A 27,724-nucleotide genomic window follows, 5' to 3' on the forward strand; every position below is an offset into this window, starting at 1 on the left:
ACAACCCTATTCAGAGTGACTCACAGAGAGAAAACCTGCTTGAATATATCCAGAAAAGAAGAAAAACATATTACCAGGACTGGAAGATATCTTAAATGATACAGCAGCCACCTCTGATCTGCCAGCTGAGAGCAAGGGAGCTTAGCAATCCGCTATTACATTTTTCATGTCAGGACTGCTAGTGACTGAAAGATGAGCTACCCATTTCAATGGGGCCAGTTGGTGCCTGGCAAGGTCTCCAGATCAACTGAGACATTCTTGGTAACAGGACATCTTCACCTCTTGCCCCTTTCACTCCTCAAAGGCCACATGTATGAAACTCAGTAGAGCAAACATAATACAGACCCAGCTCTTTGTCCCACCACAGGGGTCAGGCTGGCCTAACTGACCATGGTCACACTCCCCAAATTACCATTTCAGTGCACCAGCCTTCTCCAGACACGCCAGTTTACTATCTCCTGCCAGAAACTGCAAGTAATAACAGCAGCATCTCATCTGTTCAGCAAATAGCAACAAGCTGCCTAGAGGGGCCATCTCTTTCTCCCTTCATCCCCTTTAGGAAGAGACATGTTGAGCACAGATCAGCCTGTAAGAAACCTCCTGTGTGGTTAAGGGAACAAGGCTGGGAAACATGGAGCTTAGTGTCTGCAGGAACCAAGTGACTAATGATCAATCCTGGAGCCGGGACACGCTGCAGCAGATGAAGGAATTCCCTGACTATACTGGAGAGAGGCCATCATGCCTGGTCAGGTGAAGGGCTCACACAAGTGACCCAGAGGCCTTTGCCATCTCTAGTGTTTCTGAGTCAGGCACAGAGAGAGGTGCCTGTTGGAGGCAGTTTCAGGTAGAGCTGTGGCCTGTACTCAAATCCTCCTCCAAGTTTATTTCAAATACTGTAAAACACACACAAAACACAGAATGAAAAGTACGGGGGTTATGCTGAGTGGGAAGAAGGGGGCACCCTTCCCCTGATTGCTGCACCAGGTCAGATGGTGATGAGGTGAAGCTGCTGCCTTGGGTGCCTCCTGCATCCCACAGGTCTGGATCTTCAGGGTTGCTGCCAGGGTCACCAAGTGTCTTCTAAACCATGCAAAAATAAAGAGGGATGCTTGAGGGGAGTGCACAAGAGGGCACCAGGCCATTCTGGATTCCCAGGAGAAATAACGGAGTGTGTCCTTAAAGGCCTTGGCCCAGCCCATGGGAATTTCCCACACCACAAAGGGCAGCTCCTCAAGGACCAACCCTCCTGCATTTCCACAGCCTTGTGAAAGAAGATGCCCCTCCTTTAAAGAAATTTAGCGCAGTGGCTGCAGACGCAGGGTTTTGCTGGGCACCACTGGCCACTGTTGCTGCTCTCTCCGGGACAGCTGAATACAGGTCAACAATGCACACACGTATCCCACTGCCTGGTCTAGCCCTCAGCCTCCCATATGATATGCAACACAGAAGCGTGCCTCCCACCCAACAGCTGCAGGAGCACTCTGAGCCTCCCCTCCCGCCACAAGCAAGGAGTGAAGCCCATATACTTCCCTGGGCAGGATTAACTGCGGCCCGTCCCCTAGAGCTGTAATGACCAAACTGAGCCTGGCCTGTCTGGGGAGGCCCAAAGAACTGCGGGGAGAGCGAAAGAGCACAGGGCTACCTGAGAGTCAGCATATACAGTATGTTGACAGTAGCTTCCAGCTTCACCTGCTACCAGCCTTCATTGGGTGATACTGGGGGGGGGTGTAACTAGCACCCTGCTTTACAGAAGGGAAACTAAGGCACAGAGCGTGATGTGACTGGCCCCAGGTCATACAGTGAGTCAGAGGCAAAGCGAGGCCATGCCCCATCTCTCGCTTACAGGAGTATGCGTGTTTATTGTGGAAGCTGTAAGGTCAGGGCTGGATTAGCTACAGTGCCACAAGGCTGGCCACACGGGAACAGACCAGCCCTAGCCCGGTACCTGCCTGACACAGAAATCACTGGAGATACATCAGAGAGAGGAGTGACCCTCCCTACAACACACCTAACTAGGCAACCCTATAATGCAGTGGCTCTTAACCTTTCCAGACTACTGTACCCCTGGCAGGAGTCTGATTTGTCGTGCATACCCCAAGTTTCACCTCACTTTAAAACTACTTGCTTACAAAATTAGACATTAAAATACAAGTGTCACAGCACACTAGTACTGAAAAATTGCATACTTTCTCATTTTTACCATAGAATTATAGATCAATTGGAGTATAAATACTGTACTTACATTTCCGTGTATAGAACAGTATAAACAAGTCACTGAATGAAATTTTAGTTTGTACTGACTTTGCTAGTGCTTTTTATGTAACCTATTGTAAAACTAGGCAAATACCTAGATGAGTTGATGTACTCCCGGAAGACCTCTGGGTACCCCTGGTTGAGAACCACTGCTACAACGCATGGGAGAACATGTGGCACCTAACCAGGGCAGGCCATAGGGCATCAAATTCAATGGCATGGTTAGGGGGTCTTCTCCATTTCACACTGCTCTCCGTACTTCCCCCCACCCCCTTAGTTCATATAAGCTGTCCCATTGCCTTTCTGGCTTCAGCCTCGCCCCTCCCTGGCTGTAGTAATGCGGCCTCCACCCCATCTCACCTGTTATGGAGCCCCAGTGGATTTCTGGATCTGCTCCTTTAGGATAAGGATGCTTTGCCTTTGCTCTGGAGGCAGCATGGCGATCTGGTCTGCAGTTAGCTGGAGAACCTGCATGATCAGGGCAGCCTGTGGAGAGAGGGGAGGATCTGCAACACCATGTGCAAGAGCAATTTCCCAGGAGGAAGGGCGCAGCAAAGGGTTACAGAAAAGAGGAAGTTATCCAGAGACCAGGCTGCTGGAGGGAGGGAAGGAGAAGACAGGACGAAGGCAAAGAGCAGGAGCAGTATAAACTCTCATCAATTGAAAGGACCTGGCTCACTGGCCACACCCACAGGAAAAGTTTCAAACCACCCGCCTTGCTGCTGCTTATGAACATTCTCCTGGAAAGCTGCAGGAGCATTAACTCCCCAGGCTGACTTGGCCCCAGCACAGAAACTACAAGACGCTGGAGACTCTTGCTGTGCCAGAGAGAAGGAGCGCTGAGTTCATTCCCACAGCAATAGGGTATCCAGCCTCCATCCCCTCCCTCCAAACCCTGAGTTGCCCTTTGTTCACTCACCTTCTCGTGATCTTGGGGGGTGACCTGGTTCTGCCCAGGGCTAAAGCCACCTGGCTGGCCAGCTCCTTGTACCACCGCCCCTGGCATGCCTCCTGCTTGTATGCCTGCCCCTGGCATGCCACCTCCTTGTATGCCTGCCCCTGGCATGTTGGGAACCTATGGACAAAAAGAGATGGGATGACCTCGGCCCCTCTGCTCTTGTAGAACTGTGAATAGTCTGAACAGTCATGGAAAGCACAATGCACCCACTAGAATGCAAAGCAGGTAACAAGTCCCTGGCACCACGAAAGACTGATACGTATGCCCAGATGGGGGCTGAAAGTGGGGTGCCATGAGGAACAAGGAAATAGGCCCCCCAAATTCAAGAGACCTTAGTCCATGTAACCCCGGCAACAACAGCAGAAGGCCGGAGGAAGACCGGCCTTGTGGCTAACACCCTGGATTGAACTAAGGGTGGTTCAGTTCAGTTCCGAGCTCTGTCACCACACCCTTGTGATCTTAGGCAAGTCATTTAGGGCCAGACTTGAACATAAGAATGACCATACTGGGTCAGACCAAAGGTCCATCTAGCCCAGTAGCCTGTCTTCCGACAATGGCCAATGCCAGGTCCCCCAGACAGAATGAACAGAACAGGTAATCATCAAGTGATCCATCCCCTGTCGCCCATTCCTAGCTTCTGACAAACAGAGGCTTGGGACACTATCCCTGCCCATCCTGGCTAATAGCCATTGATGGACCTATCCTCCATGAACTTATCTAGTTCTTTTTTGAACCGTTATAGTCCTGGCCTTCACAACATCCTCTGGCAAGGAGTTCCACTAGTTGATTGTGCCTTGTGTGAAAAAATACTTCCTTTAGTTTGTTTTAAACATGCTGCCTATTAATTTCATTTGGTGACCCCTAGTTCTTGTGTTATGTGGAGTAAATAACACTTTGCTAGACCTCTATCATATCTACCCTTAGTCATTTCTTTTCCTAGCTGAAAAGTCCCAGTCTTATTAATCTCTCCTCATACGGCAGCCATTCCACGCCCCTAATAATTTTTGTTACCCTTTTCTGAACATTTTCCAATTCCAATATAACTTTTCTGAGATGGGGCGACCACATCTGCACGCAGTAGTCAAGACGTGGGCGTATCATGCATTTATATAGAGGCAATATGATATTTTCTATCTTATTATCTATCCCTTTCTTAATGATGCCCAGCATTCTGTTTGCTTTTTTGACTGCTGCTGCACATTGAGTGAATGTTTTCAGAGATCTATCCACAATGACTCCAAGATCTCTTTCTTGAGTGGTAACAGCTAATTTAGACCCCAGCATTTATCAACATTGAATTTCATTTGCCATTTTGTTGCCCAGTCATCCAGTTTTGAGAGATCCTTTTGTAGCTCTTCACAGTCTGCCTGGTACTTAACTATCTTTAGTAATTTTGTATCATCTGCAAATTTTGCCACCTCATTGTTTACCCCCTTTTCCAGATCATTTGTGAATAAGTTGAATAGGACTGGTCTTAGTACAGACCTCTGGGGGACACCACTATTTACCTCTCTCCATTCTGAAAACTGATAATTTATTCCTACCCTTTGTTTCCGATCTTTTAACCAGTTACCAATCCGTAAGAGGACCTTCCCTCTTATCCCATGACAGCTTACTTTGCTTAAAAGCCTTTGGTGAGGGACCTTGTCAAGGCTTTCTGAAAAACTAAGTACACTATATCCACTGGATCCCCTTGTCAACATGTGTGTTGGTCCCCTCAAAGAATTCTAGTAGATTGGTGAGGCATGATTTCCCTTTACAAAAACCATGTTGACTCTTCCCCAATAAATTATGTTCATCTATGTGTCTGACAATTTTGTTCTTTACTATAGTTTCAACCAGTTTGCCCGGTACTGAAGTCAGGCTTACTGGCCTATAATTGCTAGGGTCACCTCTGGAGCCCTTTTTTAAAAATTGGCATCACATTAGCTATCCTACAGCCAATTGGTACAGAAGCTGATTTAAATGATAGGTTAACAAATTATAGTTAGTTGTTCTGCAATTTCACATTTGAGTTCCTTCAGAACTCTTGGGTGACTACCATCTGGTTCTGGTGATGTATTACTGTTTAGTTTATCAGTTTGTTCCAAAACCTCCCCAAAAGACACCTCAATCTGGGACAGTTCCTCAGATTTGTCACCTAAAAAGAACGGCTCAGGTTTGGGAATCTCCCTCACATCCTCAGCTGTGAAGACCTAAGCAAAAAATTAATTTTGTTTCTCCACAATGGCCTTATCATCCTTGAGTGCTCCGTTAGCATCTCAATCGTCCAGTGGCCCCACTGGTTGTTTAGCAGGCTTCCTGCTTCTAATGTACTTAAACAATGTTTTGCTATTACTTTTTGAGTCTTTGGCTAGCTGTTCTTCAAATTCTTTTTTGGCCCTCCTAATAATATTTTTACACTTCATTTGCCAGCATTTGTGCTCCTTTCTATTTTCCTCACCAGGATTTAACTTCCACTTTTTAAAGGATGCCTTTTTGCCTCTCACTGCCTCTTTTACTTTGTTGTTTAGCCACGGTGTCTTTTTTTGGTCCTCTGTGTTACTTTGAGGTACACGTTTAAGTTGAGCCTCTATTATGGTGTCTTTAAAAAGTTTCCAAGCAGCTTGCAGAGATTTCACTTTTGGCACTGTACCTTTTAATTTCTGTTTAACTAACTTCCTCATTTTTGAATATTCCCGCTTTCTGAAATTAAATGCTACAGTGTTGGGCTGCTGTGGTGTTTTCCCCACCACAGGGATTTTTTATTTTTATTTTTAAATTTAATTATATTATGGTCCCTATTACCAAATGGTCCAGCTATATTCACCTCTTGGACCAAATCCTATGCTCCATTTAGGACTAAATCGAGAATTGCGTCTCTTCTTGTGGGTTCCAGGACTAGCTGCTCCAAGAAGCAGTGACTTAAACTGTCAAGAAACCTTATCTCTGCATCCCGTCCTGAGGTGACATGTACCCAGTCAATATGAGGATAGCTGAAATCTCCCATTGTTATTACTGAGTTTTTTATTTTTATAGCCTCTCTAATCTCCCTGAGAATTTCACAGTCACACCATCATCCTGGTCAGGTGGTTGGTAGTATATCCCTACTGCTATAGTCTCATTATTAGAGCACGAAATTACTATCCACTGAGATTCTATGGTAAAGTTTGGTTCATTTAAGATTTTTACTTCATTTGATTCTACGCTTTCTTTCACATATAGTGCCACTCCCCCACCAGCACGACCTATTCTGTCCTTCCGACATATTTTGTACCCTGGTATTACTATGTCCCATTGATTATTGTCATTCCAAGTTTCTGTGATGCCTATTGTATCAATATCCTCATTTAATATGAGGCACTCTAGTTACTCCATATTATTATTATGACTTCTAGCATCTGAAAAAAGCACTTTAAAAACTTGTCACTTTTTAACTTGTACAGGTCTTTAGGCACCTAACTCCCACTGAAATCAATAGGACCTAAACACCTCTAAAATCTGGCCCTTAGTCTCCCTGTGCCTCAATTCTCTTTGTGGAATGGGACTGCATTCCCCTACCTCACAGCAGGGATTTGAGGAGAAACCTGTCAACAATTGTGAGGCACTTGCTATTGCCTGAGGAGTGCAGGCGAGCTGGCCTGCTCCCCAGAGGTGTTGCTCCCTGCAGAAATGTCTTGGCTCTCTCAAGCTAGCAGAGCTGGAAAGAATGGAAGGGGCAGAGCAAGAAGAGGAAAATGGAAAACATGCCTCCCTACCCAGTGCACCGTGGTTAGGCCTGGCAGAGGGGAGGGTAAGTCTTAGGAAGAGGCCGGTGGAGCAGAGGTAGCCTGGAGGTCCCTACGCTTTTTCCAAACCTCACTTATATGTATTAGGAGTCCCACACAAGAGAGGTCAAGAGACTGATGCAGGTTGGCACATGTCATTGCTAGGACAAGAGCCAGCAGCCCCAGGTCCCTGCAGCCCACATGGTAATACCATGGTGCTAGCTAGCAGGGGATGCCCTGACCTAGGATCCCTTGGGAGGGGGAATGCTATCAATTCCCTGAGGTTTGCTGGTAGGCCTGGTCAGTTGGTTAGCATTACAAGCGGGATGCAGGCTGTTAAAGAATTGACATCACCTAGAACCCTGCCACTAAGTGCTTGTTGTTATCTATCAGATTAAGACTAGAGAAGAAGACGCTGTGTGTACCTGTCTAGGTCCCTGAGGGCCACTTGCTCCCAAGTTAAGTGGCCCAGGTCCTTGAATTCCACCAGGCATTGGGCCCCTTGGGTTGGGGCCAGGGCCCCTGGGCTCCATGCCCCTGGGCTCCATGCCTCTCGGCTCCATGCCCCTGGGCTCCATGCCCCTGGGCTCCATGCCCCTCGGCTCCATGCCCCTGGGCTCCATGCCCCTAGGCTCCATGCCCCTCGGCTCCATGCCCCTCGGCTCCATCCCTCTCGGCTCCATGCCCCTGGGATCTCTTCCACCTGCAGAGAAAAAACATGCCATAAGCAAACCACTGGAAGGGAATTCTGTGTGGGAGAACATTGGGGACACACACCCACTTTTGAAAGTTAAGCCTCCTTTGGTTTAATGACTGGCAGAAAACCAAGACAGGTCAGGGATGGTGTGTGAATGGCACCTGCTTTTGGTAAATGACAAATCTGAACTTTTCCTCTCCTTGCCCTGTGTAACTACACCTCTCCCTCCTGCCAGTGTCTCCCTCCAATCCTGTGTAACTTTCCCTGCATCTCACTTCACTGCTGAACCGTCCCACCTTCACGTTTTCCTCACATCCCTGGGTAACCGGCTCCTCTCTTGGTCATTTCACGTTTCATTTATGGCCTCTCACCTCGAGCATCCATCAAAGGCCCTCTAGGTTCTCCCATCAGTGGCCTGGGTTCTCCCATTGGTCCTCCCCTCATTTCATGTGGGGGTGGACCACGATTGTCATGGCCGGGCATATGGTGCATGGGTGGACCTTGGTGTGGTGGCCCAAGGTAACCTCTGTAGAGAGAGGGGAAAAACAGAGCAGAAGGAGAAAGGTGAGAGTGTGAATCAGACACAAGCTTGGCACCGAGCAGGTGCAGTATTTTGACCACAGCACAAAGCCGGGTGCACAGAAAGTGGTGGAGTTTGGTACATAGGAATGGATGCTAATGTTTCTACCTCGCCCAGTCTGAGTGGCCACAAATACCATCTTCCCTTCCCGTTGCACAGCTGTGTGTACCTGGATCACCAGCACACATCACTCTGAGAAGCCAGCATGGGACTCAGCAGTTCACCCGGCAGGTAGTACCACTTAACCATCACTCTGACCACAAGAGGCAGGGAGTCAGAGCCTCAAAGGCTCAGACTGGACCAGAGGATGAATTACTACCACTCACCTGGGCTCCACTTCTCCAGTGACTGAGAGCAGGGTCCCTCCACGTGGGTCATTTGGAGCATCTCCCAGAAGGCCCCGGGGAGGTGGGCCGCTAGCAGGTAATGGTCCACGCTGCATAGGGGCCCTCGGGTCTGGCATGGGCACTGCCAGGGAGGCAAGCAAGGGAAATTACTGAGGTCAAGCACTGGCAAGAACAATCACACCAAAGTCCTCCTGTGAGACAGCACCACTCCTGTTGCCCCTGGCAGTGAGATGCAACTGAACCCCATCCTCAGTGCTCCCTGTAGCTCACAGACACACTGGCTTTGGACAGAGTCCACACTGCTGTCCATGATATGGCTGGAAGTGATGCACCACAAACAGGAAGGAAGTCTTCCCACAGACAACACCGCAGCTCACAGAAGCGGGTGCCCTCAGTGCTAAGTTCAGCCCTTCCTGTCCCCCACAGCGACTGCTGTGGCTTGTTGACAAAAGTCGAGAACCAAGATCACAATAACTACCAACAAGTCTGGTCACATCCAGCGTGAGTCACAAGGTCAGCTGTGAGCCTAAACAGCCCAGATCAAACCCAGTCATCCCACTTCCATAAGGTCCAAAAGCCGAGCATGAGCCTCCTCTCTCCCGTCTGTTTCCTCATGTACTGGGTTAATCTCCTACCCCTCTATGCAGAACTCTAGGCTAGTCTCTCCTCCTACACCAGGGGGCAGCTCTGCCTTTGACAAGTGCTCACTTCCACACTGGGCAGACTACACAGAGCAGTCCCACGGCCCCAAGTGAAGGGAACCCTAGTGCTGAAGTCCAGGCTTTTTCCATGCATTCCACACTGAGCCCCGTGACAAAGGGAGCTGGCAGCTGTCATGGATACCTTGAACTCGCTCGATAGATGCAGGCCTGGCAGGTCCCACGGGCGAGAGCTGCAGGTTTCCTGGGTGAGCAGCAGGAAAAGAGGGAAAAGAGCAGACACATAAATAGCGCGCGCCCGCGCACACACAGACTCACAGACAGGCCTGCCTATACCACAGACCCACCGGTGCTGCACAAACTCCTTTCCCTCAATGGAGTGAGCTCATTCCTCATAAGGCAGGCTCCCACAGAATCAGACTGCATATTTTAAAGAGATGCTACCAATCTTTCAGGCCTGGCTTTATCAGATCTTCCCAATAATGATACTGGACGGAGACCATCCAATGCCAGTCCTGTGACGAGGATGGCCTCTTCTGCATGGCTTGAAAAATCCACTCCCCTAGGCACTATTTTGCCTGGTCACTGTGTGTGGGTGGGGGTGTGGGGCGGCACACAGGGGACAGGGACCTACACCATCAAGTTCTGTTGCATTTACACTTTAATTTAAAATATATTAAATTTGTGGGCCTTACAGTTTCAGAATAACCTTCTGTAAGTGGGTGGCAGCACGAGGAGGTCAGATTGTGCCTGAGTGCACAGAGACAGCTCCACTGTTTCTGCTCAGAGCTTCCCCAAGCAGACACAGAAATTAACAAAAATCTGGTTCAGTTTCATCACTGCTATTCAAAGCCCTGCAGACAGCAGGGAAGCTGCTAAGAATTATATCTATTTCATGTGGCTGCTTCTTGGCAAAGCTCTGAGCAACAGGGAGGCACTGGGGCTGTTCATGGGGGAGGAGGATCCAAAGGTGAAATCACAAGCCTCTCTCAGATTCAGCTGCTTTTAAGGTATGTAAAAATATGAGATCCCAAAAGGAATTTACCATGTTCTGCTAGAAGATTGAGGGAGGATATTTACTTCCCTCACATCCCACAATATGAAAGAACAGGGATCCCTTTGTTGTGATAAACTGGGGCCACTGGACAATAAGATGCCCCAACTTTAACTGTCTAACTGCATTAAATATCATTCCAAGACATTGGTGTACAGCCTTCCACATATGGAGGGAGGACTACGCAAAACATCTCCATAGAAACACTCTCTGCTTTGATCACCACTCTACACACATCACTATTCTGTGCAAAAGAAAAGCTATTGCTCCCTCTCCTGGACAAACAAAAGAAAGCACAGGAGACTCAACAGTAACCAACAGCAGGCAACAGGCTGGCTCGCCCACACCTGGACATGCTAAGTACCAGAAAGAGAGTTACTGGAGAAGGCCTCACTCTCCCTGCTCACTATACACACACTCAGACAGAAGGACAGGTGCACAAAGACTCTCAGACAGGCTGAGAAAACTTTTACACATTCAGTTAGCTTGGGGGGGGATTCCCTGATCTGTCAACAACTCCCCTAGCACGTGGCCTTGAACGTCTCAACGTCCTGGCCTGGAAGTAGAGATCCCTATGACACGTTGCATCAAACATAGATTAACTGACATCTGGTTTACCTTGTCCACGTTCCAAGGGCACTGGTCCACCTCCCGGCATCCCGACCTGAGGCTGCATTCCACCTGGGAGGGAAGAGCAGAGAACTCACAACCCCTCTTTCATATTATCTGTTCCCACAGCCCTCACTATTCTGCTCCTATAAAGATGCCCCACCTTGCCACTGACAGACAGATTTCCACCTGGCCTAACAGGCTGTAGAGACAGAGTGACCCCGTCCAGTTGGCTAACCCAAGAGTTACTCCCTAGGCTTCAAATCTTCCATATGTGCAACTGCCCCTCTTAAAAACCTGCAAGACCCCCGCACTCATGGGGTATGTTGTCCCTGCAGAAGCTCTGGGCAGTTTTACAGTTTGCAGTTCAGACATGCTCAAAGAGCTCACCTCCAGGAGCCAAGGGGCCGGGGCCTGGGCCGGCTACGGAGGCTGGCATCTGTCCTGGGGCTGGCACTCCACCCTGCATAGGAGGCTGCATCAGAGGAGGAGCTCCATTTACATGCATGCCACCCTGTAGAGGGAAGAAATCGCAGTGAGAACCCTCCTCACCAACAGACACAAGCATTGTCCCCCGCACCAGGGTTGCAGGCGGAGAATCCCTTCTCATCAACATGTACACACAACACTCCCCCACACACCAGGATTTCACACTGAGAGCCCTTCTCAACAACACACACCTACATCCTCCACACGGAGATGTCACACCCTTAATGTCCATCTCAATAATGTGGGTTGAACAAACAAATTCTTACTATGGGCTGTGGCTGGGACGATGGGGGATTCTGCTGGTTCATCTGTGCATTAGGACCTGGACCAGGCCCGGGCCCGGGCCCAGGTCCAGGCCCAGGAACTGGCTGTGGGTTGCCTGGAATCAGAGGTGGAACACTGGTCTGACGATGCAGAATTTTCTAAGGGCAGAAGCAGAAGGAGAGAGAAGTTGTGCATGCACCAACTAGAAACAGCCATTCCTGGAATCCACCCACAGCCCCAACTCTCCAGACAAGTGCCCCCGTCGATCCCAGACTGAGGAGCGGGATCATACATACCAGAGCAATCTCTGGATCGACGATCCTCATCACCACTTGGGCCTGCAGCAGGGCATATGCCAGCTGAGGGTTCTGGAGCAGCATGTTCCGTGCCTCCTGAGGGCTGTTCTGCACACACAACTAAAGAGCAACACACTGATCAGAGCTCTCAATGGGCCTCGCTGCTGCTGCGCAGTATTAAGACCTTCACTGATAACTGTTGCTGCAATCCCATGGGGGCAGCGATGTTCCTGGAAATGCAGGAATGGCAACATCTCAAAGGGCAGGAGCGTTTTGCTTCGTTTGCCTGGTACGTTACACAGTGCTGGCATGGTTAATAAAACAACCAATAATGCACCTGAGAAACCCATAATGTGGACTGTCTGAAACACAGGGCAGCTAATAATGAAATCACAGAGCTCAGGCTGCTCATAAAAATGTGTCTGATCCGCATCCTATTGTCCATGATCATCTCCTCTTCTCCAGGGTCCACAGTATTAGCCAAACCACAGGAGTGCTAACAGGGCAGTAGGACACAAATAACCCACCTCCCCGCCCCAGAGCAGCTGTGGTTCCCCCAAAGTCCCTGCCTGCTTTTCACTGTCCACAACAGCGAGTCCTGCTGTTAGACCGGCTCACGTCCTCGTCCAACTTGCTTATATTCCTCATGGCAGCACCCAAGATACTGATTAACCCTCCGGACCATTCTACCCTGCAGCAGCAGTGGCACATACGAGGCATTAACAGGAGAGACAATGTCACAGAGTTGTGAGTGAGGAACTGCTGCTGCCCGGTTGCTCGTGTGATGGGGGTGTGGTTATTCTGCACTGTACAACCACGGTTGCAAGCTTGTGACTTGGTCCAGCCACTTCGCTCCCACTCACCTTCATCTGCTTCATCAGCTCAAACATCTGCTCAGGTGGCAGGCTGGCAACTGCCCTGCTGATAGACTCAGGGGCGTCTTCAGGATTTATAGGGTCTCCATATGGTGACTCTATGATAGGGGCACCTGTGCCCAGGCCTGGCAGGGATAGAGACGGGAAGATAAAGAGGAAAGGTTAAACACACAAGTGTCCTGGGAACCCTAAGCTGCTGGTCTCGGTCTCGTTTCACATCACAGGAATCGCCAGCACAATTGCTGGTGCTTTCTCACACTGACCCCTTCAGCTGAAAGGCCAGTAAGTCAAGGATGATGTAGTCACAGCTGCATCTTTACAAGCAGGAGGGAGGGAAATGTACTTTTGAAACACAGATTCAGGAGCACCATTCTCCAGTTGGAGAGTATATGGGTCAGACTAAAAGTCTGGGCTCCAAACATGCCCAGAATTCCTACTAAGTCAATTAGGAGTTGAGGGCTGTGCCATTAGAAAGATTGTTTCACACAGATCTGTAATACAGTCTCCTACATGAGCTAGGACCATACATGTCACAATAATGTGGCCATTCTTCATACACCTCTTTGTCAAATGTGGAGCTTCACTAGTCACAAAAAACAGGTAAGGGTAGGGGTTTGTCTGGTCAAGGAAATTACAATCCCCCTGAAAACTTCTACTTGCTATCTTACCTGCAGCACATCACCTATCTGTGAGCTTTTCACTGTCAACCTCACCCCGATTCGGGTGGGGGTACAGTAACTCCTCACTTAAAGTCATCCCGGTTAACGTTGTTTCGTTGCTGATCAATTAGGGAACATGGTCATTTAAAGTAACGCAATGCTCCCTTATAACATTGTTTGGCAGCTGCCTGCTTTGTCCACTGCTTGCAGAAAGAGGAGCCCTTTGCAGCTAGATGGTGGGGGCTTGGAACCAAGGTGGACTGGCAGCCCCCCCATCAGCTCCCTGCTCCCCTTACTTCCCTGTGCGGCAGCGGCCCAGCAGGCTATCAACTGCCCGCAATTCAGCTGTCCCTCCCCCCACTGCCATGTGCTGCTCCTGCCCTCTGCCTTGGAGCTGCTCCCAGGAGCCTCCTGCTTGCGTGTGTGGGGGGGTGGGGGACGGGGGATGCTAATATCAGGGTGTCCCCCTCCCCCCTGTTCCTGCCACCCGCTTACCCTATCTCCATAGAGCAGGGGGTGGGACATGACAGGGCTCAGGATGGATGGAACTTGCAGGCAGAAGCTGGGTCCTGATCTGGGTCAGTGTACTTAAAGGGGCAGTGCATTTGTCTCTCTCTCTCTCACACACACAGTGTGGGCCTCTGTCTGCCATGCTGTCTTCCCTCCCTCTATTCATGCTGCCTTGAAGAGTATAAGGCTACATTAACAACAATGTGTTAACCCTTGAGGGCTCAGCTGAGTGCTAGTTCCTCATTCAGCAGTACGGCATTCTCTGGGAAATATCCCACCCTCTGACGCCACCGCCTCAACCAAGCTTCACAATCATCATTGCTGTGTACAGTATTAAATTGTTTGTTTAAAACTTATATTGTGTATACATATATATAATATAGTCTTTTGTCTGGTGAAAAAAATTTCCCTGGAACCTAACCCCCTCCCTCACCCACCCCATTTACATTAATTCTTATGGGGAAATTGGATTCGCTTAACATTGTTTCGCTCAAAGTCGCGTTTTTCAGGAACAGAACTACAACGTTAAGCAAGGAGTTACTGTACTAGATTTTGTGCCTTGGCTAGTAGATTTTTGTTACAGATTTGTAAGGCTTGTGTAGGCCAAACATTATAGTAGCATTAATCCCCTCAACCCAAAGTTCAGACTCACTCTTCAGCTCCTCCTTATTCTTCTCACTGGCTGCGTTGTCCACACGCAACGCCCTCCCGCTGAACTCACGCCCATTCAGGTTCCGCATGGCGCTGAGCGCTGTCTCCTGGTCTTGGTATTCACAAAAGCCATATCCCTTTGGTTTGCCTGTCTCCCTGTCATACACCAACCTGGATAGCAGAGCAGAAAGAATCACAGGCATTAGACGCAGTACGGAACACAGGGAGAGTATTACACAATACCACAGCATTTCCAGACTGGTAACACCATCTCCACACCCTCCGTTCCGTCCCTAACAGGAAGAAGGACCACCTCATTCAAAGCTTGTGTCTGCCAAGTATGCCTGAGACCCATCTGCTCGTGGCTAGAGTGCTGATGAGTGCAGAATCGACTACAGCTGAGATCACCTGTCTTTTTATGGGAGATGTCAAAAAGAGAAACAGTTCTCACCTGAAACTGACAACAGGTCCGACCTCTGAGAAAATGTCCTTTAGCTGCTCCTCTGTGGCTTCGTATGGAATATTCCCCACTATGGGTGAGGGGAGCAACGTATTAGTACAGACATCGAGTATCAGGAAAAACACAGGCATGAACATTTTTCCATGGAAAGACAGGAAAGAACAAAAATGAACCCAGGGATGGCAAAACCCAGAGATGGCTGTGTGAACACACACACACACAGACAAGTTTCTGGGAATCCGCTGCAGGGCTGCAGACTTTTGTGTATATACCATTCCTCCTGATACTCATGTTGGTGCAGTGTCCCATTGCTGGTACGGAATCCACGCTGGGGCACATTTTAGGACTCTGGTAATGTGCCTCAACCCAGGTACAGGTCAGGAATTGCAGGAAAGTGGGCAGTTATAATAAAGTCAATGTTTGTTAAAATAATGGTTCCCTATTACGGGCTGGATACCACCACTTATGTTTCAGGATTTTATGGATTATTCCACCAGGCTCTTCCCCACCCCAAGCTTAATAATAAGCCTCTAGTCTCCAGAATGCCAAAGCTGCCTGCCTCCCTTTCAGTTGCGCTGCCCTAACCCACCATGGAGCGTAAAGTGCTCATGAGAGTTGGATTAGGAGCAGTCCAAGAGCTCCATGAGTGTTTAGACTGTGCATAATCCAATGGGAGATAGCAGGCATTGGCTAGTACAGCTGAAGTCCAAACAGGAAGAGCTGCCTGAAAAGGTTAGAAATCACCATGTGAAAAGATCTGACCTTATTTGTCAGATGAGTGGGTCACATACGGGGTCAGTGAACCACAGAATAGTGGAGCAATACTGGCTCAAGTTCCTGCTTTCTCCCCACTTTTACTACCATGCTGGTATCAATCAGTGCAGGACATAGGTATGTACAATACAGGAACTACAGCGAGCCTGGGACACCTTCCTAACCCTTTATTAGAGGGATGGCAGGTCTCATTTCATGTTTTTTCTGCCACTCTTTTCCTATCTGTTTTAGTGAAAATATTGGTGGAATATTTGGTTTAATCAGGTTTGGTGGCTCCTTAACTCCATTTCCATTGCCTGAGGAGTATGAAGGGCCCATGCTGAGGAAGGTGAAAGGGACAGTGCCATGATTTCCCACAGCACACCAAGGTGCCTCTGCATCCAGGGCCCAATCCAAAATCTACTGATGTCTATTGACTTTGGCCCGGGCCCTTAAACAGTGCAGAATAGTCATAAATGGTGTGTATACTTTTTAACTCCACTCATCACATCAATGTCCAAAGAATGTAAACGCAGAAAGGCTCTGAGGAGGATGACATGGCAGAGGCTCAGAGACAGCCTGCACCCCCCGTGAGTAGAAAAATTGGATTTCTCATAGAGGAGCAGATCACTGGTCCATCAGTTCCGCTATCACTGGCCAGTACTTGATGCTTCGGAGGAATGCAACTCCTGAACCCTGTTATACACCAGACTGATTGCACACTTCTACACATCACTTGGAGGGAGGGAAGGGGGAATCCTACAGGTAGTTATTCTGTGACCTGAAGTATGTGATGCGATTACTTCATCTCAGCCTGTATAACAACCAATATCTCTTACAATTATCCAGCCCCTTTTAAAACCCCTCTACATTGTGACTCTATGACACTCCAGAGCAGCAAATCTTAGAGGCTGACTCTGTGCACCAGAAAGACATTTTCTTTAGTTTGTTCCAAGAGTACCTGCTACGACTTTGAGTGACCCATTCTTTTACATTGGGAAAGACAAAGGAGGTACTGTAATTTTCACTAACCCCTTCTAGTCATGTCTAATTCTTTCTTGTCCCGATTAAATAATCATAGCTTTTAAAAGCTTTCCATATGCATAAGCCGCTTATACAATACCAATTTATCAACATCCTTGCCTCTCTTTGGTCCATACAAACTGGATACACTACACCAAATAAAAACACACCACTGTTTGATATAATACCCACAGACAGTCTGTACCAACCCCACAATAGAGGGATGCTTATGACACATCACCATGCAGGTGACATGCATAAGTACAGAGCTGTCTGGAATATGGAAATTCCATCCCACAAAAAACTTAAGTTTCCAAGTTTTTTTCATTCCAATTCAAAACAAAAAGTCAAAATCTTGAAGTTTTTCACAAGAACTGAAATTCCCCAAAAATGGTTTTGGAAACAATGAAACATTCCCACTGCCAAGCTTCCTGCCTTGCAGATGGGCTGACTTCCCAGCTCCCTAGGATCGCTGGCTGTCTGGTGTGCCTAACTGGCAGGCTGCTAGGTTGCCTGGCTTTTAGGGGATCCCAAATTCCCTGCCAGGCAGACAACTTGGAAACTGAATAAGAAGGTTATCATTTTTCATCGTAAAATTTTTACCAGCTGTACACAAGAGGTAGTACAGCAGAAAAAAGCATCATAGACACTTGAGCGTCTTTATGCACTTGCAACACTTTAGTCACCACTTGCTCAGGGTAAGTAAAGCATCTCTAGCTTTCTAAGTCAGCTTTACAGAAAGGAACAGGTGAGTTTTAGTCTCTGAGCTGGTAGACTTTCAGGTCTGTTTTGCAAGGCTGCACTCTGTGCTTAATTTCCCTTTTACTGCCTGCCCTAGGTTTTCATGTGATGCCCAAGGCAATGTTCTCTTATGTGCTACTCCCACCTACTGCAACAGTCCCCAGGGAAGGCTTTGGGGCAGGAGATCACATTGCTATGGGCATTATCTCTCTCCAGCCTGTATTTGGTGAGTCACGGATAGCACAAACATAGGTTTGAGAAGTGTTTTATTGAGAACTCATTCTGCTCAGAAATAGGTATTGTTTATTTCTGGGGGTCCATTTCTGACACCAGCATTGTGACATCACCCTGATCACTGCAGCAAGCTGCTGTGATGTCACAGAGAAAGAGAGTGTGGGCCTCTGTGGAAGCGTCCCTGGTTGTGGGGAAGGGGCAGAGAAGGGGATCTCTGCACCCAGCAGAGTAGGAGGGCTACTCTATAGGCCTCTGTCGAGGGAAAGCCCAGGGTGTGTGTGTGTGGGGGGGGGCGGGTCTCTGTTCCAGAGCAGTGGGTCTTAGCTGGGGTGGGAGGGCACCAGGGAAGGGGGGAACCTGGCAGAGGGAGGCTCCGGGGGGATTCCGTGCTCGGGAGAGTTGGGATGGGGGCGGATCTCGGGCGGGAGGTCCGGGAAGCCGATATAAGAGCGCGGGTGAGGCGAGGGGTCCCAGGAGCCGGGCAGGGGAGGGAGGGAGCCGGTGTGGCGGTCCCGGGCGCTGCCCCTCCCCCCCGTGACATATCTGGGTGAGGGAGTATTGGGGTCTCTGTCCCGGGGGCGGGGGGTTTCTCTCCCCGGCTCCTCCTCACCGAACACGGAGCGCAGCGAGCGATCCACCGCGGGGTCCCGCACCGCCAGCCCCGCCATCCTTCACCCACCGCCGCTGCAGCGCTTCCAGTCCCCCCCCCGCTTCCGGCACCCTCGTGCTCCGGCTGGAAACAAGCACAGCCACTTCCGTTCCGCTCGAGCCCCGCCAAGGCTCCAGGGTGTTTCCGGACAGCGGACAGAGTCTAGCGGCGTTGGCAGGAGCGAGCTCTGCCGCCGTAACCAGGCGACCGGTCCACAGAAAAGATGGCGGCGGCAAGCACCGACCAGCAACAACGACTCCGTTCCGGTGGGAAACACTAACCCCGCGCCTGTAGTTCCGCGCACGTCTGTGCCTCGGAGTCTCCCTCGCGGGGCAGGGAGCCGCGTCCAGCCCAGAGCCAAGGGCCGGGGCAGCCAAGCAGTGAGGGGGCGGGGGGCGCGTGGCAGTGGGGGAAGGGGGAGGAGGAAGGGGGCGCGTGGCCGTGGGGTAGGAGGGTGGGCGGCAGGGGGCACCTGGCGGTGGGGCGCAGGGGCGGGAGCCAGGGGCTGGTGGCGGTGGGGAGGGTAGGAGACTGTGCTGGGGCGGATGCGAAGGATGTTGTGCGGTGGTTGGAGCAGAGGGTGATGAATTCACTGTGATTGGTAAATAAATGGCGTGGCTGCTCCTGCTTAATCCTGCTGGCACTGCTACTCTCCGTGCCCTCGAGGGAGGCAGGAAATGCGCCTCTAGGGTTGCCACTTCTCCTGGGATTCTGCAGATTGTCCCACTTGTAACAGGGTGGCCAGTCGCTGGCCCGCGAAGCACTTCCAGGGCCATGAAGCATCCTCACGTTGCCCTTCAAGCACACTCACAGAGGTGGCAGCCTCACCGGCCACACATCCATCAAAGCCCAGTCCGGTTACCACATGGGCTGTGAAATCCAGCTCAAGAGGTGCTGTAGTGCTAACAGGCAGCATTTCTCTCTGCCACCTCCTATTTTCCAAAGGGAGACTTCTGGGCATTTCTGGCGTAGGTCATGTTAATAAAGCTGCGCCCTCAGCCCTGACTGGGTTGCTGGTGTGTGGTGCTCTCCTGCGACGCAGCTTTGAGGTGCACACCTAGAGCATACAGTGCTATGCAGGGCTTTGATAATGGGGATATGGAGACTTCTGCCTCCATAAAGGCAAAAATCCAGCCCATGTCAATAGTAATCAAAAGTCACCAGGATCTAATGGCTATTTGGTAGCCTGTGTGAAATGAGTTCGTTGCTCTTGATCTATCTCCTAGTATATAAGTGTCCACATCACACTCTGGTCCTGTTGTTGGCATCCTTAGCAGAGAGATCGGGGCTATAGGTTGCAGCAGTTTGCATCTTCAGTGACTCTTTTGGGGAGAAGTTTTTGGATGCTGAGAGACATTCAGGCTGCAGCTCCCTGGAATTGCCAACCATGGGTTGAGTAGCTTTGCCTACTGCCAAGCCAGACAACTGGGTGGTGATGTTTTCTTCTCTTTTAGGTTCTGGCAAGATGGATGCAAAGAATTTGAATTCTGGTCCCATCTCTGTACTTATTACTAAGTCACAGTTTGCCCAGCGGTTCAGGTGCAGTATGGACATGCAGATGGAGGGAGAAAGCTGACAGACATTGTTGTACCTGTATTGAGCTGAACACGTGGTCATTAACATGGCAAAATAGAGTAAAAAAAACCTATCCTGTGGATCTGGGCTCACTTGAGTGGGAGCAGAACTCATAGTTCCAGACTAGTGCCTCACTACTAGTAATAATTTGCTTATATCAACACACAGCCCCAGCTTCAGAGCATTAGGGGCTGCAGTGGAATTCTCACTTTCACAAATGATGGACCATTTGGTTGATCTCAGCCCAATCCTTAATGGGCATTGATCTACTTCCCAAAACTAGCACATACTATAAATTGGAATGATTGCCGGTACCCATTCATAGTCAGGCCAGGGTGATGAGAGGTCAGAAATGAGATACAGAGCTTGCACAGCTGGCACTTGCCTGTACTATGGTTGCTCAAGTCAGCAATGACATCTGAAAGCCTTTACAAAGGTGGGTAGATATCATCCCCATTTTACAGAGGGGACACTGAGGCACCGAGGGATGCAGTGACTTGCCAGAGGTCACTCAGTGAGTCGTTCACAGAGCTGGGAATAAATTCAGGTCTCCTGACACTAGACCATGCAGTTTGTTACTCCAGGAGATGGTGATTTAATCAGACCAGGACTGAACAATGTGTATAGAGTATTGCTCTGCTCAGGCTTACATGAGAGGGTTGCAGAAAACCTAGAGGCCATAATGTCAGATGAATAAATACCTGAATACATCCTTGGACTTGCAGGGGGTATTTGGAGAAAGAGAGGATTCTGGATGTCTGCCATCGTGTGCAAAAGCTCCTGGATGGCACAGTGGCATTGCCTGTGCTGGGAGAGAAACTCACTGAGCAGCACCTGCAGGAGCTGCGGGAGAGCCTGCCCCCTGAGACGACATGCACACTGACGTGCATCCAGGTCAGTAAAGCACTGGCTTCCACAGTAGAATCAGGGGTAGGATTTACCGTGCCGGGCTCTTGTGCCCCATATCCCGTCTCTGCGAATGGCTGCATCCTCAGGGGTCATTGGCATGCCAACCCCTCCCATAATGCACAGTAGCCATTTGTACAATACATCACTTGAAGACAGTGAAATTCTTTCCTGACCCCTTCTGCCATCAGCTTAAGGGGAATTTGACTGAAATTCCCTGGGACTATCTTAGCCTTGCCTGGCGCTGGCAGGGAGCTCTGGAGGGCGTGGAGGCTAGGTAGAAGAGAAAGCAAGTTTCACTTTATAGTTTGATTCAGTTCCTATGTGTTTTATTTAGAGCCCAGTCCTGCCAGCTGCAGAGTGTGCTCCATTCCTGTGGAAATCAGTGAGAGATGAGGCTGTTCAGCAGCTTGCAGGAAGCACCTGGAACCTCAGGATCAGATCCCTTTTTCCTGTGAGGTTGGGAGCATGTGCTGGGATTGTCTGAGTTCAGCAATCCTGAGTTCTACTCCTCCCTAGCAGGGTTTGATTGAATTCCTAAGTCTCAATTGCGGGTCTCCTTGGCAGGGACCTCATGTGTCACTGATGGAGCAAAGACTTTCACTCTAGTGCTGTGGGAGATGGGATTGCAGGGAGCAGTAATATTCCATTTTAGCTGCTTTCCCGTGTCTGTTTGCACAGGGCTTACTAGGTGCTTCCCCCACAGCCGGCTCGGAAAACACCCAGCACCAAAAGGAATAAATTCCTGCGGCATTAAACAAGCAGACAAATTTCTCTGCTTTAAAAGGAGGAGATTGTGCCCTCCTTGCAGGGTTCCCAGGCCCATCACAGTCTCCAGGAGCTGCCAGGGCAATGGGTAACTCATTGCCTTTATTTAGAGAACAGTAGCTGCTCCAGCCTGAGGGACTTTATCTGGAGATGGTGGATGTGGCCATGGGTCCTGAAGCCCCTTCAGTCTGTTGTGGGTTAGTGCAGCCAGTACGGTGGAAGAATCACACCCGGCAAGCTGGACTTTCCAGTCCCTGGGGGAGGTAAAGGGAAATGATCCAGCACAGCAGCTGTGGTAGGGAGATTCCTCCCACACATATCCTGTCACAGGCTCTCTCCCTCCCTGCGCTATCTCAGCATCAGTTTTTTCCTTTGTGTTTCTTTCCGAGAACCCCCTTCCCTCGAAGGCAGCACGAGTCCAGTCGCCCGCCCGGAAGCTGTGCAGGGAGCTGCAGCGTTTAGTGTCAGACTCTGGGGGCAGGTGGTCAGATGAGCTGGAGGACGATCTCCCTCGTTCCTGGCAGCAGCATGGAGACCTCGTCCTGCTGAGCAAGGACAGCTTCAGGGCTGCATTGTGGAAGGAACTGGGTAAGAGAGACCTGTGGCTCTGTCTTCCAAGATGCACTGAACCAGCCTCCGCTAATCCACCTGCTTGGGGCTCTCTTCCAGGACTGGAGCTCTGGGAAACAGTTGCTTCTGCTCTGGGTGCCCGACGCATAGCCAAACAAGGGCGAATATCACCAGATGGGGTACGATCCCCCACAGTGACCCTGTTGCTGGGGCAGGATGGCTGGGTGGAGCATGTGGACAATGGAATCAGGTAGAAGGGGGGGATGGGGTAGGGGCGGAAGAAGCAGGAAGGGGCTGTCGAGCCAAGATGCCCCTAGGAAGGGGTCACTGGCCAGCCCCATGTTGGTGGCTCTCACTGGCCCTATGGTGTTTTCCCAGATACACGTTCGATGTGACCAGGTGCATGTTCTCTCCTGGAAACATCACAGAGAAGTTGCGGGTGGCGTCGCTGCCATGTGCCGGGGAAGTGCTAGTGGATCTCTATGCAGGTAACTGTCTCTGGGGTCATGGGAAAGGGCCGGCTTCCTCCTCTGAGTCTTGGGAATCATGCTCCTCTCTGTCATTCTGAGGAGTTTGCTGGGGCTCTGACCGCAGAGCCTGTGGGCCGTGGATTACTGCTCCCCATCCTCCTGTCTGGAACCACCCCCGGCCCCAGATAACATAGACTGCCCTGTAGATCACAAGAATTCAGTTCATCCCAATGTTCATTATTTGCTCAGCACTATCCATCCAGTGGCATCCTCCACCCCATGCTTGCTGTAGTATCTGTCCAGTAGCCAGAGCTGTGTGCTTAACAGCAGCTTCAGCCCCTGGCACCTTCTCCCTCTCCCCCTACGCTCTGCCAACAGCCTCAATCCAGTCGTTCTCTACTGCTGAGAATGAGGCCTTAACCCTGAGCATTTTGTTCCCGCACTGTGGATGCCTCGGGACTGTGCTGCCAGCGATGTCTGTCTTCTGTGCCCTCAGGGATTGGCTATTTCACAGTGCCATATCTGGTTCACGCCGGTGCTGCCTTTGTCCATGCCTGTGAGTGGAATCCCCATGCTGTGGAGGCCCTGAGAAAGAATCTTGAGCTGAATGGCGTGCAGGATCGATGTCAGATCCACCAAGGGGATAACAGGCAGGTGAGCAGAGAGCAACCCTTCTGCAGCTGAGGGGGCACAATGGAGTCTTAGGGAGGGGAATTCCAAGGGTACAGCCCATGCTGCTGAGACCCCCCTAAAGGGGGTGATGTGCCTCTGAACTCTAAGCCGGCTCTAGATGTCAGAGGAATTCCTTTCCCAGGAAACTGCTCTTCTCCCCCCATCCTCTCCTCTTTCTGATGTGGCAGAGTTTCTTCCCCATGGTACAAGAGATGGGAGCAAAGGTCCAAAGGGTCTGTGTGGGAGAGGTGGGCTCTGTTATGTTTGCACACTGTAGGAGACAGGGACCTGGTGCACTGAGGTCTGGTCAGACTGACTCGGTAGTTCTAGAGCTCAGAGACGAGAAGGACCTAATAGGTCTCATCTCCTGGAGGGCTTGGAGTGTGTGTTCCAGGGCGGTGTTCAGTGCCCCAAGCAATGGGACTGCACACCCTTCCCTTAGGAAACTGTAGATCTGTCTTCCTGTCAGGACTCCTGTCTGGTTAGCCAGCAGGCCCAGCTCATCCTGTTGCTCTCAGAGACATCCCCATGTGCGTCCTAAATAACTCTCACATGTCAGACACTTGCTTCTGGTTATCAGACCCCGCTACATCCTTACTAGTTGTTCTGGCCACGTCAGGCCTGACACTCAACTTCGTTATTATTATTTATGTTACCTTAGTACCTAGCAGCCCTAGCCAGGGACTGGGGCCCCCACGTGCTACTGCTGCACAAACACAGATGGTCCCTGAAACAAGGAGCCTTCAATCCATCTTGATGCCTTTCTCTGTCTGTCCGTAACACAATAACTTTTGAATGCTGCAGCCAAGCAGTTCAAATTTCAGGGAATATTCTCAGCCTCAATGTAATTGTCTGTGGATCAAAGAGCCATTTGATGGCAGCCAGTATCCTCAGCTCACCTCTGTGCAGCCTTTCAATACAGTTTAAAATGTGTCAGAATGACACAACAAAATGAGAATGGTGGGGAGAAGGAGGGCATGTGGGGGCACTTAGCCCCACGCATGGGAGACCTGGGAATGGGGGAGAAGGATGGCATGGGGGGTACCAAGTCCCTGGCATGGGGAGAATGGGAGACCCGGGAATAGGGGAGAAGGAGGGCCTGGGGGGCACACCGAGCCCCTGGCATGGGGAGAATGGGAGACCCAGGAATGGGGGAAAAGAAGGACCTGGGAGGCACACCGAGCCCCCGGACTTGGGGGAGGAGATGGCGGTGGGTTGCAGGGAGTCCCTGAAATAGAGGGGAATGGGAAGGTGGCACACAGGGAGCTTGTAGAGGAAAATGGAGGGATGCAAGGAGCATGTGCAATGAGCTCAGCCTACAGAAGCAATGATGCTAGTTAATTCTCAGGTAGGACAGGGGCTGGAGGTGGCTCTGAGGAGGTACAAGGGCAGTGGTGGAGCTTCATGGTTCTGGTGAAAACTTTATATATTACTCTCAACTCACAGTAAGAGCATGAGAGCAGTGCCCACTTTCGCCCACCCCCTTCCTATGGTAGATGGCAAGAGACAGCTGTGGCAACCTTTATATACTGTTATATTCCCCTGAGGGAAAGAGAAACTTTCCATGGTCTGCAGTGCCTTGCTTGGTGTATTTTCCCCTCCCTGACATGGGGCCCTCTGTGGTGTATGTCCTTTCACCATGCCATCCTCCTCACCTCCCCGTGTCATTTCCAGCTAGAGCTGCAGGACGTGGCCAACAGGGTGAATCTGGGGCTGCTCCCCAGCTCAGAGGAGGGCTGGCCTATCGCCTGCCAGCTTTTGCGGAAGGGCACAGGGGGCATTCTCCACATCCACCAGAACGTGGAGTCCTTCCCAGCGAAGGCTCATTTGCACAGTGACCACTTGGAGGAGCAGCAGCTGCAGCAATGTCCAGAGCAAGCTGTATCCAACAGGCAGGAGGACAGAATGGGCCAAAGGAACCGCAGGAGCCCAAAGAATGCTGACATCATGGATTCTGGGAGGGAGACCCAGGCAGCTGCGACCAGAGCTGAGTGGCAGAGGTGGGCAGAGACCACAGGAGCGCAAATCAGGGTTCTGCTTCAGCAGCTGCATGGGAAGCCTTGGAGGACAAACATTCTGCACATTGAGCCAGTGAAATCCTACGCACCCCATGTGTATCACATAGTCCTGGATCTGGAGTGCCGCCCCCTCTCTTAGTTCACAGGGGGAGAGTGGAGTGCACCCTTGAGATCCCCAGGAATGTCGCCCTCTCTGATAGCAAACACTCAGGGGGAACTCTGGGCCCAAGCCTGAGAAGTGCACAAAGCCTACACAGAGTTGAGTGCTCCCAGCTGGCACCCTGTGAACTGGTTCAGTCTGACATTGGTTTTTGCCTTTGCTCTCCTGGAACCCCTCATCTCTCCAGACTGGCGTGTAAGAGCTTGACCTGACCATCATGGTGCTCCCTGCAGCTGGTGCATTCCCTACTCTTTGTGATCTTCACTCTATTTCCATTGCCTGCAACCAGGTAAAACATTTGTTGTAAGTTTTATCTGCATGGGTCATGTCTTGCTGTTTTTCCCAGCGGGATGGCAGAGTTCTCCAGCACTCAGCTCCAAACTCTGTTCTCGCCACTGATTCCAGCAAGAGACCTGGGCATATAAACTTAGCAGAATGTCTGAGTTCAGATTCACCAGCTGAGCCAGAGAGCATCTAGTCCTGCACAGAGACTGCCACTGGTGCCAGACTGTGGGCAAATTGTGGCTCTGTGACCACTAGGGCCTAGGCTGAGCCCTTGTGATCTAATCAGAAAACGCTGAGAGCTTTTCTCGTGGTATTCATTTGTTGTGGACATGTGAAGAGCTCCAGGACGTAGTGCAGTCCCTGTGAGCTGACCTTGCTCCCTCCACTGCTGTCCTGGTCTATTCCTAATTACCACACTACAGTCCTGATCTTGCAGTGAGCCCCCGTACAGGCAGATCCCCACTGATGTAAGTGGGGCTCAGTGTGGAGCCAGTTGTGGGATCGGGCCCTATGTACTTTGTCACAACAGATATGAACTTTCCCGTTTCTTAGCATCTAAGCGGGCTTGTTCATGCTTTTGTTCCAAGCCTGGATCTGAAGTTGCTATGATGTTTGCCCACAAGTTTCAGGAAGCCCAGGCAAGCAGTTCCTCTGCTACTTCCTGGGATTTTTGGCCTGTCTCTGTTTAAAATAGTGAGAAATGAATGCATGTAGTGCTACTGAAAGGTGCCAAACTGAGATCCCTGGAGACCAGAGCCTCTCCCCACAGAACAGGTGCAGAGTCGGTGCAAGATTTCCCCACCCAGCAATTCTGCCTCACTCCTGCCCTGGATGGAACATAGGAACTGCCAAACTGGGTCACGCCAGTGGTGTATTGTAGTCTCCCATCTCTAACAGTGGCCAGTGCAAGCTGCTTCGGAGGAGGGTGCAAGAAACCCTGCAGAAACCAGTTATGAAATATCCTGCCCACAATAATAATTGCTTCCTAATCCCTGTATGTTAGAGGCTGGTTTGTGCCCTGAAGCAGGAGGTCTTAAATCACTTCCAAACCTCTGCATTATTTGTAACCTTCACCATTCTAACTTGTGATGCCAATCCTTGCTGAGGTCAGTGAGATCTTGTGGCGGTGAGTTCCACAGGTGAATTGTGTAAGGTGTGGAAAAAGTATTTCCTTTTTATCAGTTTTTAATTCACCACCTTTTGCTTTCATTTTGTGTCCCCTTGTTCTTCTACAGTGAGAGAGGGTGAAGAAAAGCTCCTGACCTGCCTTCTCAATACCATTCATTGCCACCTCCTCTCCAGTGATTAATGCTAAGAGGGTAGCTGCCCATTTAATCCTTGGCCTTGATATAGAAACTGCCAAATAGGAAGCTATTTGGGATGTTGGGCTTTTCAAAGGGGCCACCTGTTCACTAGGAACTGAACTGGAACCACCACATTGATTTCACATAACCTACTGCTCAGCAGCCATGCAGTCGCAATGACTTCCAGTTACTGCTGACCGAGGCTGCAGTCAGGCTTGTGACTAAGAGGAGAAAGGCTCCGGATTTCTCTTCCAGTTGCTACTGACCTAGGCTGCAGTCAGGCCTGTGACTGAGAGGTGAAAGGCTCTGGATTAGGGCTGTTGATTAATCGCAGTTAACTCACACGATTAACGAAAAAAATTAATCGCGATTAAAAAAATTAATCACGATTAATCGCAGGTTTAGTTGCACTTAAACAATAGAATACCAATTGAAATTTATTAAATATTTTGAATGTTTTTCTACATTTTCATATATATTGTATTCTGT

At 50.1% G+C, this 27,724-nt stretch overlaps 2 protein-coding genes across 4 annotated transcripts; one reads left to right on the forward strand and one right to left on the reverse strand.

Annotated features, from left to right (window-relative positions):
• Nucleotides 1-863: 863 nt before the first annotated feature.
• On the reverse strand, nt 864-18,592 carry CSTF2 (cleavage stimulation factor subunit 2). 2 transcript variants are annotated; one of them, XM_084638521.1, is made up of 15 exons: nt 18,469-18,592; nt 15,099-15,177; nt 14,649-14,818; nt 12,816-12,952; nt 11,953-12,072; nt 11,659-11,814; nt 11,294-11,417; nt 10,913-10,975; nt 9,425-9,484; nt 8,561-8,702; nt 8,026-8,180; nt 7,383-7,660; nt 3,173-3,328; nt 2,614-2,739; nt 864-1,080 (listed from the first exon to the last, which is right to left on the reverse strand). In XM_084638521.1, the coding sequence occupies exons 1-14, from the start codon at nt 18,524-18,526 to the stop codon at nt 2,617-2,619; spliced, it is 1,821 nt and encodes a 606-aa protein (XP_084494647.1). In that variant the 5' UTR covers nt 18,527-18,592; the 3' UTR covers nt 864-1,080; nt 2,614-2,616. The 2 variants fall into 2 exon arrangements, with proteins under 2 accessions (XP_084494647.1, XP_084494648.1); XM_084638522.1 differs by lacking the exon at nt 9,425-9,484.
• A 48-nt stretch (nt 18,593-18,640) lies between these two features.
• On the forward strand, nt 18,641-27,686 carry TRMT12 (tRNA methyltransferase 12 homolog). 2 transcript variants are annotated; one of them, XM_084638523.1, is made up of 8 exons: nt 18,641-18,773; nt 19,962-20,046; nt 20,808-20,976; nt 22,146-22,344; nt 22,426-22,576; nt 22,705-22,814; nt 23,293-23,450; nt 25,143-27,686. In XM_084638523.1, the coding sequence occupies exons 1-8, from the start codon at nt 18,731-18,733 to the stop codon at nt 25,623-25,625; spliced, it is 1,398 nt and encodes a 465-aa protein (XP_084494649.1). In that variant the 5' UTR covers nt 18,641-18,730; the 3' UTR covers nt 25,626-27,686. The 2 variants fall into 2 exon arrangements, with proteins under 2 accessions (XP_084494649.1, XP_084494650.1); XM_084638524.1 differs by lacking the exon at nt 18,641-18,773 and adding an exon at nt 18,809-18,887.
• Nucleotides 27,687-27,724: the final 38 nt, after the last annotated feature.

The sequence above is a fragment of the Lepidochelys olivacea genome (assembly GCF_965140295.1).
Source record: "Lepidochelys olivacea isolate rLepOli2 genome assembly, chromosome: 9".
NCBI lineage: Eukaryota > Metazoa > Chordata > Testudines > Cheloniidae > Lepidochelys > Lepidochelys olivacea.